This window comes from Oreochromis aureus, linkage group 7 (assembly GCF_013358895.1).
Source record: "Oreochromis aureus strain Israel breed Guangdong linkage group 7, ZZ_aureus, whole genome shotgun sequence".
Lineage (NCBI taxonomy): Eukaryota > Metazoa > Chordata > Actinopteri > Cichliformes > Cichlidae > Oreochromis > Oreochromis aureus.
In genome coordinates this window covers 59,507,232-59,523,389 of record NC_052948.1, presented here as the reverse complement: position 1 = coordinate 59,523,389, position 16,158 = coordinate 59,507,232, and the positions used below count along the sequence as shown (strand labels likewise).

The 16,158-nt window shown below is 40.6% G+C and overlaps 1 protein-coding gene across 1 annotated transcript; it reads left to right on the top strand.

Moving 5' to 3' along the window:
* Nucleotides 1–394: 394 nt before the first annotated feature.
* LOC116330531 (probable E3 ubiquitin-protein ligase HERC4) lies at nucleotides 395–15,783 on the top strand. The gene is made up of 24 exons (XM_031752879.2): nucleotides 395–409; nucleotides 3,451–3,728; nucleotides 3,825–3,945; nucleotides 4,180–4,256; nucleotides 6,307–6,528; nucleotides 6,626–6,717; nucleotides 6,849–6,979; nucleotides 7,518–7,642; nucleotides 7,727–7,800; nucleotides 7,881–7,996; nucleotides 8,126–8,185; nucleotides 8,548–8,653; nucleotides 9,284–9,479; nucleotides 9,581–9,729; nucleotides 9,823–9,939; nucleotides 12,722–12,823; nucleotides 12,943–13,110; nucleotides 13,457–13,597; nucleotides 13,736–13,902; nucleotides 14,006–14,072; nucleotides 14,163–14,233; nucleotides 14,616–14,799; nucleotides 14,930–15,032; nucleotides 15,370–15,783. The coding sequence occupies exons 2-24, from the start codon at nucleotides 3,503–3,505 to the stop codon at nucleotides 15,585–15,587; spliced, it is 3,033 nt and encodes a 1,010-aa protein (XP_031608739.2). The 5' UTR covers nucleotides 395–409; nucleotides 3,451–3,502; the 3' UTR covers nucleotides 15,588–15,783.
* Nucleotides 15,784–16,158: the final 375 nt, after the last annotated feature.

Here is a 16,158-nt window from a genome sequence, read left to right as displayed (position 1 = left end):
ATTTTTTAGCATTTTAACATATTAAAAATAAGCTCACTTGACTTAATCATTAAAATGTAAAGGTTTAAGCAATACAACCCAAAAAGCACAGTCACAGACTAAAATAATAATAACAGGTAGAAGTCAAAACCCCTAATCACCAAGCAGCTCTGACAAACTTCAGAAAAGGGAAGTAACAATGGGCGTTATGTGCAACCCTCAGCTGCTTTTTGGTGGCGACTCACCAAAGGTGGAGCACAAACTTCTTGGACAGGCTGGACCTCACAGCATGCCATTAAAATGCTCCTAAAGGCACCAGCAACACAAACACTGTGGAGAGAGGCTGTTCAGTCACTCAGATTAACCGAGGTCATGTTTAGCAGGTAGCTAGCAGCTTCAGCGGTGTTTGGGAGGACATCTGGCAATCAAAGTAAGCCACATCCCCAACTTTAAGCATAAAAAAAAAAATCCACACAGATCTAAAACTATTTTCTGAACATGTTGTTTTTATAGCTGAACCATTTTATCATGGGAGTCTATGGAACCAGCCATAAGTGTGCAGCTTCCTTCATTTGGCTTTCCTGGTGGTTCCCATTTAATTTTGAAGCATGCAAACCAGCTTTCCTGTCCAGGCTATCTGATCCACAACCCTTTGCACCAGTTACATGTACAGCAAGAAGGTCAAAGTTCACTGAAAATAAAATGAAAATAGATCAAATTCCTTTCATTTAGAAGCATACAAATATATTTCAATACAAAAAGCAATAATATGTTAAGAGGTATTTGGCGTCTCTGACTTTCTGTATTTGCGCACACAATTTGGATAAACTTACTTGCAATATGGAATAACTGGAAAAATACTCATGTTGTCTATAAATAAATAAAGAATATTTAATGTTTATAGATACTATAAGAGAATAATACATTCTTTGCTGAGAGCTGGAGTTTCAGTAGAGGGATGTGATGCAGTGACGCTGTCCACAAACACCTGAATTCTCTCTTTGTTGTCAGCTACTTTGGAACATGTATCTCTTTAAGACACTGTAAAGATTAAAAAAACACGCTCTGAACCACAATCAGTGGATCTTTTTCCTATAAGGAAATGAATTCCAAGATAGCTTGTGTCCTCTGTCTCAGTGTGAGCATTTTCCAGAGCTAACATTTCAGATGGGGCTTGTTGTTTTTAAAGCGAATAATGTCCTCAAGATAACCTTTTGCATTTTTAGCTTCCACTGGGCAAAACAGAAGCACATTGATCTTGGCACTTTCTGTCAGTTTTTCACCTTTTAGTCAGCATTTTATCAGATTTATCTCCTCAGTCTTTTCTTGGAAACAAATAAGTCACTTTGTAAAAGTGACAGATGCTTCTTGAGTTACAGGAAGGTCAAGGCCAAGTAACATTTTGAAAGTGTACGTTTGTGTTTGTGGGTATCTCTGCGTTCAATGTGTGGACATTGGAGGAACTCTACCTCCCCCTTGTGGTTGATCAATGTCATTGATTCTTTTTAGGCTGAAACCATCTGAATGTAACATGTCTGAGTGGATCATAAGACTGTTGTGGTCCCTTTAATGACGTGCGGATATGTCTAAAGTTCTGTATATTAACATTTATGGTTTTCACTACTTTTTTAACGTGTTTTTGAAAGGATAATTTCGAGTCTAGTAGCACTCCCAAATACTTAAATTCATCAACATTAATTAGTTCTTGTGCACCCAAGCGAACTTTTACTGCAGCCACAGTTGTTTTAGGTTTACTAAAAAACAAGGATACAGTCTTTTTTACATTAAAGCATGAGTCATTCAGCCATTTTTGTAAATCATGTAATGCCAATGAAAGCTGATGGGCTGCATCATCAGCAGTTTTGGCTTGTGTAAAAATTACCGTATCATCAGCATACATATGAAGTGCCAGATCTTTATTGGATGACCACTTAAGTTCAGAATTTAAGAAACAATCCACGTGACTGAGGCCTGATATCAGCTTGGCATCCTTTCATCTCTCTAGCCTTTATGTTAATTATGCCTTACTAAAAACGTTTACAACAGAAAGCACAATCTGTGATTAGACATTTAAACAGCTGTTTACTCCCCAGATGTTCCTGCGTTCTAAAAGAAATTCCATTATGATTTATGTGGATGTATTGTGCAGGTACTTTCTCTGCTTCGCCCTCTTTGCTTGCTTTATCTGAGAACATAATCTGTCTTCTTTTAACTCGAGGATTTGTGTAAATCTGGCATACAATCCAAGTGTCGTCTGCCCCAGATTGAGAGTTAAAGTTTGAGTCACTAACAGTAGTGCTTTGGTCTGAATTTGTCTGTTTGACTGATAATGGACAAGCTGTTTGAAAATATGATGTGAAATCACTTAATTAACCTGCTGGATTTGCTAAAAGTTAAAATATTTATACTACTCTGGCTAATGGGTTTTGCACATCACTCTTAACTTATTAAGTGGCTATTAGTGAGGGTCATGATAATCAATTCAGTTGAGTAATGGGTTGATTTCCAGAAAAAGAGAAAAAGTCAGTGAACAGATCCGTAGGTTTGGGTGTAGGCTTAATCCATTTCTGAGAAAACTAAAAAGCAGAAGTGGTTATGGAGCTTCACTGACGTCTGACTTGGATTTATCCAAATTCATGTAAGTTTCAGTCTGTTCAGCCTGTTTTTGTGTAGCACCAAGCAGTAGACCTAAACCTGGATGTGCTTCTGGGTTCTACCTCTAATAAAAACGGATGAGTGTAAATTGCAACCACTGTTTGTAGTTTGCTTCCACCTACTGAGTGAAAAAAGAACTGAAGCTGTAAAACGCAAACAGACATTATACAGTCAGCATTATAGGCTTCATTTTGTTTCAGTTTCAGCTTATCAGACTGTTTTCCCTTTACTTTTTGATATAATAGCTTTTTAGTACTACTGATACACATATTGTTAATTAATTACTGCCATTTTCTTCTATTAGAGTAATTTTATATTTCTTGAGCTGTGTAACTGGATTTGTTCAAACATACAGGTAGTTTGGATTAACTGACACAGGAGCCATACGCCCTTTCTACAGTTTTTATGCTTCGTTAGCTCAACTCAGTGATGACTCAGTTAAAAAACAGCTTTTCCTTCTCACTGTCGCCAAGTTGCTCAGCGTTGTTCGTCTATTTTGAAGTTTCTCTCCATTTTCTCTTCTGCTGTCATTCAAAATGGGACTTGAGTTGACTGCTGTTGTAATTTTGCCCTATAAAAAGTAAAATGTAATTGAGTTGAATCGAACATTAGGTATAAAAGCTATAACCCCATTGCCACATTAATACCATCAATATTACTCATGGATCTGAAAAACAGCGCAATCGTCCCGGGTGTTTGTTGTCTGATATGATTATCTATTATCAGTTTCACTATCGTGTTCCCGACTGTCGTCATTTTGTTGCCTCATGCTGTTCAGCGACATGCTTAAGTTTAAGTTTCGTTTCTGGCTGACAGACTGCAGAGTGACTCAGTGAGGATCAGCTGTCGCTCCCAAACACACGACAACATGTTTTCCTGGGGAGAGGACTGTCAGCGCGGGTTTTACGTGAAAGACGGCTCCGGTACCGACAGCACGACCACTGATGATGGAGTTCATTATTTAAACCTCAGCCATCACATCGCGGATCTGTCGGCAGGTCGAAACGTGCTGGCTTTCGTTAAAAGTAACGGAAACGCGTTCATTATCCGCACAAACGAGAGCAAGGATGGGAGAAGAGCGAGAGGCAGGCAGAGTGAGTATCGGTGTCACTAACAAGTTCACTCTCTGGTACATTTAACCGAACTGTGTCCACTCACACCTGCTGTGTTTGTGGCTTTTGAATCTGCAGAGTTTGTGAAACACAAAGAGAAGATAGAGGCTGTGAGTTGTGGCGATGATGTGGTCGCACTGCTGTCTGAGAGCGGCAAAGTCCTCTGTGTGGACACGAGACACCCACCCTTCACTCCCAGGTAATAGATACAGATGTGCAAACTTTTATTCTTCTTCTTCTTGTTGTTGTTGTTTTTATTGGTCCTGTGAGAAGGAGTATTAGTACCACGTTAAGAAAAAAAGTATGCTCCATAGACTGGCAATAGAAATGTGCAAACTGGTATATTATGACTGTTATGATTAGGCCTTTAACCCCGCAGTGTGTAGCCTGTTTATTTGGATTTTTCTTCTGTTTCTTGTTCCTTCTCTTTCAGCCCACTGGAAGCTTTTTCTAACAAACAGGTTTCTCAGGTTGCTTGTGGGAGTCAGCACTCAGTTGCGCTAACCAAAGGTACAGTACAGTTCTGCAGTAAACTGCTACAAATGTAAATAAAAAACTCAAATAAGTCAAAGTCAAAGTCAGTTTTATTTGTCAATTTCTTCAGATGTACTTGCCATACAAAGGAATTGAAATTACATTTCACACTGTCCCATGCGTAGACATAGACAACAATAAAGTGCAGATGCACAACATTTAGGTAACATACAGGATATAACAAGACAGGACCTACACATAACATATAATAAAGTGTTCCACAGTGCGCCCTGGAAAGTAGTGTACTAGTCTACTTGACGTAGTCCCAGGTTGTGGTTGGTAAGTGTTTTTGTTTTAATGCAGCATAAGACTGTAGCAGCAGTAATAGTAATATAAATAATATAAATAGTGCTAAAGAAAATACTAAAAATACTAAAAATATATAGCAGCAGGTGTGTGCAATTGTAATGCAGAGGTAGTCGTTTCCAGTCAGGAATGTGGAGAGTGTTTCCTTGTTGTGGAGTGTGTGTGTGTGTGTGTGGGGGGGGGGCAGTCTGTCTTCCTATACTCCTGCCAGTCTGGTGGTTCTGCTGGCTGGGAGCCGGGAGGGGAGAGAGTTCAGCAGTCTCACAGCCTGGTGGATGAAGCTGTTGGTGAGCCTGGTAGTGCGGGAGCGGAGACTTCTGTATCTTTTTCCGGAGGGCAGGAGGCTGAACAGACAGTGCGCGGGGTGGGTTGCATCGTTGACAATTGTGATGGCTTTGCGGGTAAGGCGGGTGGTGTAGATGTCTTGCAGGGAGGGGAGTGGTACACCAACTATCCTCTCAGCTGTTCTCACAATGCGCTGTAGAGCTTTTCTGTTATAGTCAGTGCAGCTACCGCCCACACAGTGATGCAGCTGGAAAGGATGCTTTCAATGGTTCCTCTGTAGAATGTGGTCAGGATGGGTGGTGGAGCACTTGCCCGCTTGAGTTTGCGCAGGAAGTAGAGGCGCTGTTGTGCTTTCTTGGCCAGTGATGCTGTGTTGGTGGTCCAGGAGAGGTCCTCACTGATGTGCACCCCCAGGAACTTGGTGCTGCTCACCCTCTCCACCGCAGCGCCGTCGATGGTCAATGGGGGGTGACAGGTGTGGCCTCTCTGGAAGTTGACAATAACCTCCTTGGTCTTGCTAACATTTAGCAGGAGGTTGTTGTCTCTGCACCACGTGGTCAGGAGCTCAACCTCTTTCCTGTAGTGGGTCTCATCGCCCTTGGTGATGAGCCCCACCAGCGCCAATGTCGTCCATAAAACTTCACAAGGTGGTTAGAGCTGTAGGTTGTTGTGCAGTCATGTGTCAGCAGGGTGAAGAGCAGAGGACTGAGCACACAGCCTTGTGGAGCCCCCGTGCTCAGGGTGATGCTGTTTGAGACCTTGTTGCCCACACGCACCGCTTGAGGCCTCTGGCTGAGGAAATCCAGCAGCCAGTTGCAGAGGGAGGTGCTAAGGCCCAGTCTGTCCAGTTTACAGATGAGTTGTTGTGGTATTATGGTGTTGAATGCTGAGCTGAAGTCTATGAATAGCATTCTCACATATGAGTCTTTCTTGTCCAGGTGAGTTAGGGCTGGGTGGAGGGCAGAGCAGATTGCATCTTCTGTGGATCGTTTCGCTCTGTATGCGAACTGGTATGGGTCCAGGGTGGGAGGCAGGGTGGATTTGATGTGTGACATGACTAGTCGTTCAAAGCACTTCATAATAATGGGTGTCAGTGCCACGGGGCGGTAGTCGTTGAAACAGGCTGGGGATGGTTTCTTTGGCACAGGTATGATGGTGGCAGTCTTGAAGCATGATGGGACAGTGGCTTGCCTCAGGGAGATGTTAAAGATGTCTGTGTTTGAATAACTTAGACAGAATCAGTCCATCCAACTTACATTCATAGGAAACACATTTGGTTGCACTTAGTAATACAGTCCACACATTTAGGGTCTATGTCATGACAATAAACATAAACTCTGAGTTTATGTTTATTGTTTATCTGAGTTTATCTGAGTAAAAGTTCAAGATATCAGGAGGAAGAGGATTTCTCAGAGACAAGCTGATTCTCCCACAGATGGTCAGCTGTATACGTGGGGTCAGGACTGCAGGGGCCAGCTGGGTCTGGGTACGAGAGAGTCTGTCTGCAGATCACCTCAACATGTCCCATCACTGTCAGCGATCCCCCTGATCCAGGTCGCTGCAGGAGGAGACCAGAGTTTCGCCCTCTCTGTCTCTGGAGGTGTTTTCAGCTGGGGGAGAAATGACTGTGGACAGCTCGGGCTGGGAGACACAAAAGGTACTGTAACTTTAAAATAAATGTCCTAACTTCATTGTATGTTAATGGGCATTATAATCTGGTAACATAATTATATTGACAATCCTTTTTCTTATAGACAGACACACACCAGCTCCTGTTCAGTGTTTGAATATGAAGAAAGCTCAGCGCATTTCCTGTGGACAGGACCACACGGCCATTCTGACAAAGGTTAGTCAAAAGGATAAAAAAAACCAACAACTTCGTAATAGCTTATTTTTTGAAAACACATTAAAACAGTTGTCATGTAAAAGTAAATGGCTGTGGGACTTTACGCTGTAGTTGTGTGTTTGGCTCCTCAGCATGGTGCAGTGTTTACATTTGGCTCCGGTCAACACGGACAGCTCGGCCACAACTCACTACGCAACGAACTGCGTCCTCGACTTGTTGCAGAGCTCTGGGGGGCAAAGGTCACCAAGATTACATGTGGACGGTACAACACACATACTGCTTAATTCATGAAATATTCAGGCTATTTTGAATATTTTTCATGTTTCACATCAAAAATACAGAGGTTAAAGTTTTAAAATGTATCCCAGGAATTATTATTTTATATAGAGTAAAAAAACAAAAAACAAAAACAAAGCTAGGACATTTCACTGACTGTTGTGACGTAATGTGAACAGGATGCATCCTGACCCAAGATCTGATCCTGCAGAATCAGTCTCATCCTTTAAAAGTCAGCCATGTGCAGCAATTATACATTTTAAATATATCACAATTCTCTTAGAGTAAATTTTTTATATAGAGTTAAAAAAAATTAAAATAGATTAATTTAAAGATCATTGGTTATACAGTTACATGAGCATGCCAATGTAAAAACACCATAAGTTATTATATTATCACTGAAGAGAGTAACAGATATCACAGACAACATCAAGCTGCTTAAATAAAAAATGCTTAAAGTAAAGCAGTTAGTAAAGTGTATATGTGAGTTTGAGGTATAAATATTTTGAATATTACCTACACAGGAATCACACTTTAGCGCTGACCGAATCCAAGCAGGTCTACTCCTTTGGTTGTGAGAATCAAGGGCAGCTGGGACATCGAGAGGAGAGTAATCCATCTGTGCCGCTGCCTGTTCGACTGCCACAGGGTAACTACACCTCTGATAATAAACAACTTGAGGATGCAATTAACTTATCTAAGAAAGAAGTGACGTGTATACTTATCATTTAAGGCACCAATGGGCGCAAAATCAGAAACATCTTCGCAGGAGAAAACTGTTCATTTGCAACATGTTCATCTGATGAGGTACTGACACTAACACATAAAGTACAGACTGTGATGGGAGGAGGTGTGAATATGTAAACAGTCACTGCTTTCCTTCACAGGGCATTCACGAGGGTTCAAACACAGACTGTGGCATTGCATCACAACACTGTCTTGATAACATGGTTGACAAATGGATCACTGAATGTGATTTAAAGTCATGGAAAAAGATTAAACAGTAAGTATGATGCACTGGCAGTCACAGCTTGTTGATTTGCCTGGTGATTTATGGCTTCTGTGACTCAAATTATTTGTTTGAAAGCAAGTTTTTCTTCTGCAATCGAATGAAAACATTAAATCTTCACAGGGAAATCTTGGAGGCATTTTCCTCTGCATCCTGTCTGAATAAAAGTTTCCTTGAACTAAGGTAAATACACAGTTTATGCCCATGTCATGGGAGGCTGTCGGTGGTAGGTCTATTATGTTTTGGCTTGTGAAATGTAGCGCTGCCATTTATGGTTATTCTGTGCTAATTTGTAATAATATTGATGATTCTTATTAGCGTGAATAAGAGGACACGTTGTGGGTTTGTCTGGTACATTGGTTGATGTCAAATAGCAGCCAAACTAATGATATTCCTATCAGTGTTAAAAGCTAACATTAATTAGCAAATGTGAACATGCTCTTAAACTTAACTGGGTGATCATGGTAATGTTTTAGCTGCTATATATATTTGCTGATGCAGAAGAAGAAACGCTTTAACGTGGACTTTTTTCTTTGTCTTCTTAGCGGTGATAAACATTTCCAAACTTCACCAAAGTACCCTGGCTTGAACATGAAACATGCACGGCGTGCTTTCACAAAACTGGCAAAGAAGGACAATGTTCTTGCAGAGGTATGTTACTAGAATACATGCAATCTGCAGGAAAAGGCTATGTTTTTGTTTTTATAAATAATCTTTCCAATAATTTGAGAAATCTCATGACTCATGACTCCTTGTTTTTCTGTCTATGTTGACAATCATTCATTTGATCCTTTTTATACTTGGAGGGGAAGTATTTCAATTGTCATTTTGACTGTTGCAGTATGTACAAAACTCAGACTATCTCAGACTCTCAGATGTAATTATAACTCTAAAACAAAGCCTCAGTCCAGACTGTCTTCTAGTTTTTACCCATTTGTATCACTGAGACGGTCTAAAAACTGGTCTAGCTTGAACAAGCAGACACATCATTATCTTTTTATACATTGTATATATTATTGTAATGTACTTGTTATCTGTGGCCACATATTGAACAGGCACAGTCGCCTTCAAAAAAACACTTGCATATGACTCATTTAGGGGATATTTGCTAATAGTAACTGGATACACTCTCTGTGACAAGGTAAGCATCCTGGTTTTTATAAGATACCTAAATAATCCAAACATTTTTCCTCTGAACGCCACCCTGCACAAAAACACAGTCAATCCACCTTTGATCTGCCTGCTGCTGAGTGATCCTTGCAATCCTTGCCAAACTCACAGATCGAGGCTGCAGTGCTACACCTGCTTCCTTCCCTCGATCAGAAACCAGTGGGAGTGGAGGGGTTGAGAATCTACCTTCTTCTCAATGAGCTTCTGCACACAGTCCTGAAACACACACGGCAACGGAGAATAAAGCTCGCTGTGGCGGTAGCCAATGCAGTAACAAGGTTGTCAAATGAAAGCCTCCAGATTATAGGTATGCTGCCTATACCCACCACCACTATTATACATGAAAATTTTAAAGCATGCCCTTCTATCTGCTGTTTTTAGTTTTGCTAACGTTATTGTTTTCTTCAGGCGACTGGTGGTCCTCTCTGTCGCACTCCACCATGATTCGACACATTAACGTGTGGAAGCAGGCCCTCTCAGAGATCCTGTCCTTTGTGCCTGTTCCCCGCAACTCCGGGGTCAGAAATCTGCTGCTAGTCCTCAAATACATGTACAACGTCAGTGTTATTTTACTCCTTCTTAAGCCTTAATGCCTCTTTTTTTTAACCTGAAAACAAAAAGAAATTGTAAGTAAAATTTTTCTTTTAAAGGCCAACAGCAGGGTTGTGGAATCTCGAAGAATACCAGAGAGCAGTTTTTATTTATTGTTGGATGAAGCATTTCTTGGTGAGGATCTGGACCACTGGCATTTACGTTCACAAAACGGGGTAAACAAAACAAAAAACTCTCCTTTTATTTCTGTTTTAGGCTAAAGTGATGTGTCTGTCATGGGGTTGGGTCTGCTTTTGTGATGGCTGTTTTCTCTTTCTTTTCTTTTGTCATTTGCCTTTGGTGCGATCATTCATTGACTCTTCACTATCTGTTCATATTAACATCCCATTATGCAGCCTGACATCATATTTATCGTTACTGCCATGGTTCTGTCCTTTTACCCAGCATTCTGAGTTTCTTCTGTTTTTATGACATTTTGTGGTTTCCTGAGTTTATTCTGTTAGCTTTTGTTCATTCAGGCTCCCCTTGTGTCTTTGCCCTCCGTGTCCCCTGCTGTGTGTGTTTATGTGTGTTAGTCCTTGTGCCTTATTTCCCTCTTCTCTGCCTGTGTTCCCATCCTTGTGTGTGTCATTCCATGTTTTCTCCATCTATTGTGTTTATCTGTCTCCCTAGACCTTCTCGTTTCTCTGAGTGTTCTGTCCTCCCAGTCACCATGTCATGTTATGATGTTACAGTGGCTTGCAAAAGTATTCTTCTGGTTCTCAGTCAGTTCATCAAAAACCTCCCAAAACATCTGTATGGTGGGATGGTCTGCGCTGTATTCACCTTCATAATGTGTGTTCTAATCATAGTGAAAGAGGCTGTTAGATAAAGTGGCTTGCAAAAGTATTCGGCCCCCTTGAACTTTTCCACATTTTGTCACATTACAGCCACAAACATGAATCAATTTTATTGGAATTCCACATGAAAGACCAATACAAAGTGGTGTACACGTGAGAAGTGGAACGAAAATCATACATGATTCCAAACATTTTTTACAAATAAATAACTGAAACGTGGGGTGTGCGTAATTATTCAGCCCCCTGAGTCAATACTTTGTAGAACCACCTTTTGCTGCAGTTACAGCTGCCAGTCTTTTAGGGTTTGTCTCTACCAGCTTTGCACATCTACAGACTGAAATTCTTGCCCATTCTTCTTTGTAAAACAGCTCCAGCTCAGTCAGATTAGATGGACAGCGTTTGTGAACAGCAGTTTTCAGATCTTGCCACAGATTCTTGATTGGATTTAGATCTGGACTTTGACTGGGCCATTCTAACACATGGATATGTTTTGTTTTAAACCATTCCATTGTTGCCCTGGCTTTATGTTTAGAGTCGTTGTCCTGCTGGAAGGTGAACCTCCGCCCCAGTCTCAAGTCTTTTGCAGACTCCAAGAGGTTTTCTTCCAAGATTGCCCTGTATTTGGCTCCATCCATCTTCCCATCAACTCTGACCAGCTTCCCTGTCCCTGCTGAAGAGAAGCACCCCCAGAGCATGATGCTGCCACCACCATATGTGACAGTGGGGATGGTGTGTTCAGAGTGATGTGCAGTGTTAGTTTTCCGCCACACATAGCGTTTTGCATTCTGGCCAAAAAGTTCCATTTCGGTCTCATCTGACCAGAGCACCTTCTTCCACATGTTTGCTGTGTCCCCCACATGGCTTGTGGCAAACTGCAAACGGGACTTCTTATGGTTTTCTGTTAACAATGGCTTTCTTCTTGCCACTCTTCCATAAAGGCCAACTTTGTGCAGTGCACGACTAATAGTTGTCCTATGGACAGATTCCCCCACCTGAGCTGTAGATCTCTGCAGCTCGTCCAGAGTCACCATGGGCCTCTTGGCTGCATTTCTGATCAGCGCTCTCCTTGTTCGGCCTGTGAGTTTAGGTGGACGGCCTTGTCTTGGTAGGTTTACAGTTGTGCCATACTCCTTCCATTTCTGAATGATCGCTTGAACAGTGCTCCGTGGGATGTTCAAGGCTTGGGAAATCTCTTTGTAGCCTAAGCCTGCTTTAAATTTCTCAATAACTTTATCCCTGACCTGTCTGGTGTGTTCTTTGGACTTCACAGTGTTGTTGCTCCCAATATTCTCTTAGACAACCTCTGAGGCTGTCACAGAGCAGCTGTATTTGTACTGACATTAGATTGCACACAGGTGCACTCTGTTTAGTCATTAGCACTCATCGGGCAATGTCTATGGGCAACTGACTGCACTCAGACCAAAGGGGGCTGAATAATTATGCACACCCCACTTTTCAGTTATTTATTTGTAAAAAATGTTTGGAATCATGTATGATTTTCGTTCCACTTCTCACGTGTACACCACTTTGTATTGGTCTTTCACGTGGAATTCCAATAAAATTGATTCATGTTTGTGGCTGTAATACGACAAAATGTGGAAAAGTTCAAGGGGGCCGAATACTTTTGCAAGCCACTGTATGTCGCCCTTTATGTCGTGTCTCTTTCGTCTCCTCTCTCTCTCTCCCTCTCATGCTCCCTCCTGTTTGCTCCTGTGTGATGTTTCTCCATTTCCTGTTTTATTGTGAAAGTCTCGTATTTCCATGTTCGGTGTGTCTAGTTTTGCTTCCCCTGTGGCGTCAGGTTCATTTGTGTCAACTGTGTTCCCCGTGTGTTCTCACTTCCCTTGTTATCCTCCTGTGTATTTATGTCAGCATCTCCCTCATGGTTGTGCGTGTCCCTGTGTGCCCGGTTCATATAATTTCCCAGTCTAGTTTTGTGTTATTTTGCCATTTAGCAAAAAAAAGCTGTGTTTGAGTCTACTTTTGCCTCCGTGAGTCTGCATTTGGGTCCTTTCCTGCCTGCTGCACAGCCGAATCATGACAATCACATTACAGCATGTAACATATTATAAAAAATGAGTGGTGCAAACTGAAAATTTTTGCATTGCTATATGTCGTTAAACTCAAAAGAACTGTATGTTTTCTTTTCTGTGTTTAGTATGCTAAAGCTGAGCCACTTCTCCTTTGTGACTTCCCAATTGTGATGGACCTGCAATCAAAAAAATGGGTTTTTGACTCTAATACTGAATACACGCAGATGGTAAATGACATCCTTATATGAATTTGGTGTGATACAATACTTTGTTTAAAATACACTTTAAAGTAAGTAATCAGGTAGGCAAAACAAAAACATGTTGAATCTTGAACTTTTTTTTCCAGTCAATGCAGATGAGTTACTACTTGGAGAATTTCTTTGACTATTGGGGAATTTTTGATGATTATGATGAAGATGTGTTTTTACTGGACCTGAGGCGAGCAACCATTTTGGAAGACACCTTTGAACAACTGGCGGATGCTTGTGACACAGACTACAAGAAGCCACTTAGGGTAAACACAACAAGGCACAAGCCAACTCAAAATGTTTGCATTGTTGTGTACAGTGGTGGTTACTGGTGGTGGTCAGAGGGCCCGGTGGCGCCAGTGTCCGGCAGCCTCGCCTCTGTCAGTGCGCCCCAGGGTGGCTGTGGCTACAATGTAGCTTGCCATCACCAGTGTGTGAATGTGTGTGTGAATGGGTGGATGACTGAACGTGTAAAGCGCTTTGGGGTCCTTAGGGACTAAGTAAAGCACTATACAAATACAGGCCATTTACCATTTACACATTGTTATATAAACAATATTTTGGCATACAACAAATTTTGTTTACTTTTTCATCATTCATTTTGTCTTGTAGGTCTTCTTTGATGAAAATCCTATGATCGATGACGTCTACAGGAAAGACTTTTTTTATGAAGTCTTTCATGACTTGATCTCAGCTGAATCTGGGATGTTCATGTTCAATGACTCTGAAACACTGGCATGGTTCTCCTCAAAAGTAAGAGTTACTAAAAATATAATTTAAATAGACCAAGATTGATTTCTAAAACTGTTTAATAATTGTGATTGCTGATTTATTACTCCTTAATTCAAGAAAACAATTTCAAATTTCAAATGTCTCTACTGTCAACATCAGGTACCTCAGGAAGACCAGCGTTTCTTCCTGTTTGGAGTTCTGTGTGGATTGGCCTTGTACAACCAGTGCATCGTCCACTTACCCTTCCCACTGGTGCTGTTCAAGAAGCTGCTTGGTGTAAGGCCTTCACTGGAGGATTTGATAGAATTCAACCCAAGTGTTGGAGAGTAAGGGGGAAAGTTTCCTTGTATTTGCTGTATTGCGCAAATATTTGTAGTGTTAGGTGCTGATTGGTTCCACAAATCATCTTAAAGTATGTTGTGTTTAAAGGAGTCTGCAGTACATCCTGGAGGACTACAAAGATGATGACTTGGAAAACCTGGACATGTATTTTTCGGTAGGCGTTTTACACAACTTTAAGTCAAAAACGGCTTTGATATCAACTCACTTCTTTAATCAATAATATCTATGTTTTTTTTCCCAACAGATCAACTGGGATGGAAAGGAGATTGACCTTGATCCTGAAAGTCCTGAAAAGTTGGTGACAAGTCAAAATAAGTGAGGACAATGGCAGCTTTTTTTCATAACATGCGTTTTAAAACCAAATATAGTATTGTCCTGCCAAAGAGATGCTAGAGATAATAACAAGTCACCACATAATATGATCAAAAAATCTAACGACTCTACCAAACGGACAGTGACAATGGAGCTGACAGAAAGATATAACTGGATGTCATCTGCAAAGAAACATACATTAAACTGTTTTGTGACCAAGCAGAAGCATTTAAATAGAAAAAGTAACAAGACTCGGTGCATATCCTTGAGATACACCACAAGTTTGCATGTTTATAGTCTTTAAACAAAATGGAACAGAACAGTTCATGATTTGACCAAAGTGTGGATGTGTATTTTTAAATCACTACTTTTATCTGCCAAACAGGAAGGAGTTTGTGGATGCCTATGTGAATCATGCCTTCAACACATCAGTGGAGAATGTGTTTCAGGAGTTCAAGAGAGGCTTCTTCCTGGTGTGTGAGCGGGATTTGGTGAAACTCTTCAGGCCAAAGGAGCTGCAGGAAGTGATGGTGGGCAAAGACTTCAGTGACTGGGAAAAGCTGAAACAGGTAAACAGCTGTCAGTGATACAAAGATGTAATTTGTCTGCAATTCTTTTATCACATCCTTGTGTATACTTTGATTATAGTTTAAATGAATTATTTTCAGTATATCTAACAGCCTCTTTCACTATGATTAGAACACACATTATGAAGGTGAATACAGCACAGACCATCCCACCATACAGATGTTTTGGGAGGTTTTTGATGAAGTGACTGAGAACCAGAAGAAAGCTTTCCTTTGTAAGTATTTGATTTAATTTGATCATATAAAACAATAAGTGCTGATCTTATTCATCAGTATGTCCAAAAGATTTAAAGTAAAGCCACAAATTGCAAGGATTTAATAAAGTAAAATATTCGTGTTTTATGACCTGAGTTTATATGTTTCCAGAATGTTTTTACATTTGCTGAGTTGTGCATTTGGTATCTGGTCTTTGGTAGGAAAAAGCATTTGATGAACTGCTGAGGTGGATGAGCAGTCATGAATGAACTGAGAGTCTGACTTCAGAGGGCTATCAGGTCATAATGTTATGCACAAATTAAAACTCACTGACTTCCACTCTTTTCCTGCTCTAAGGGTTTGTGACAGGGTTTGACCGGGTGCCAATTCTCGGTATGGACAAAATCAAGATGCAAGTCAAAGTTAAAGAAGTCAAGGACCTCTCCTATGACCAGTACTATCCTGAGACACACACATGCTTCTCGACCTTGGAGCTGCCGTTATACTCAACTAAGGAGATCATGCAAACCAAACTCAAAGAGGCCCTGAGCAACAATAAGAGGATCCATAAGTGATCAACAATAAATGCCAACATTTTACTGTACTGAACAGAAGACATAACATTGTAATGCTGCACTTTGTGAATTGCTGACCAAAGAGTAGCATTTGTAGTTAGTTGTGATGCTGCTGATTATGATGATGATGTAGAGTGAATGTATATATACTAAAGAAATCCCACCTGCTAAAAATAAAAATGTGATACATGCTTTTATATAGTTTGGAGGAAGTGTTCTTTATTGTTACATTTTAGAAAATATTCCAATATTCAAATAATATTCAAAATAACAGCATTCAGTAAATCATATTGAGCTTATGCAATGTTGTCATTGTAGACATGTGTGATATTTATTAAGTAAAGATTTTCAAAATTTTATGAAAAGTATTTCACCGTTCGGCAGATGTGGATTAAATTTTATTAAAACTTTACTTAGAATAAATTGAAATTGAAACTGAAATTTGATGCACTTTGCTCATTTCCAATTTCAGATTGTTAATCCTGGAATCTGTGGAAGTCCTTTTGCATGACTCAAAGTTCAAAATACAATCCTTTGGCTTTAAGCCGAGTTTGTTCTGGTTGGCTGCGTC

Coding starts and splice junctions, on each gene's coding strand:
- LOC116330531 (XM_031752879.2), top strand. CDS start 3,503: ATGTTTTCCTGGGGAGAGGACTGTCAGCGCGGGTTTTACGTGAAAGAC. Junction 7,997..8,125: donor TCATGGAAAAAGATTAAACA/GTAAGTATGATG, acceptor AAATCTTCACAG/GGAAATCTTGGAGGCATTTT. Junction 8,654..9,283: donor AGGACAATGTTCTTGCAGAG/GTATGTTACTAG, acceptor CCAAACTCACAG/ATCGAGGCTGCAGTGCTACA.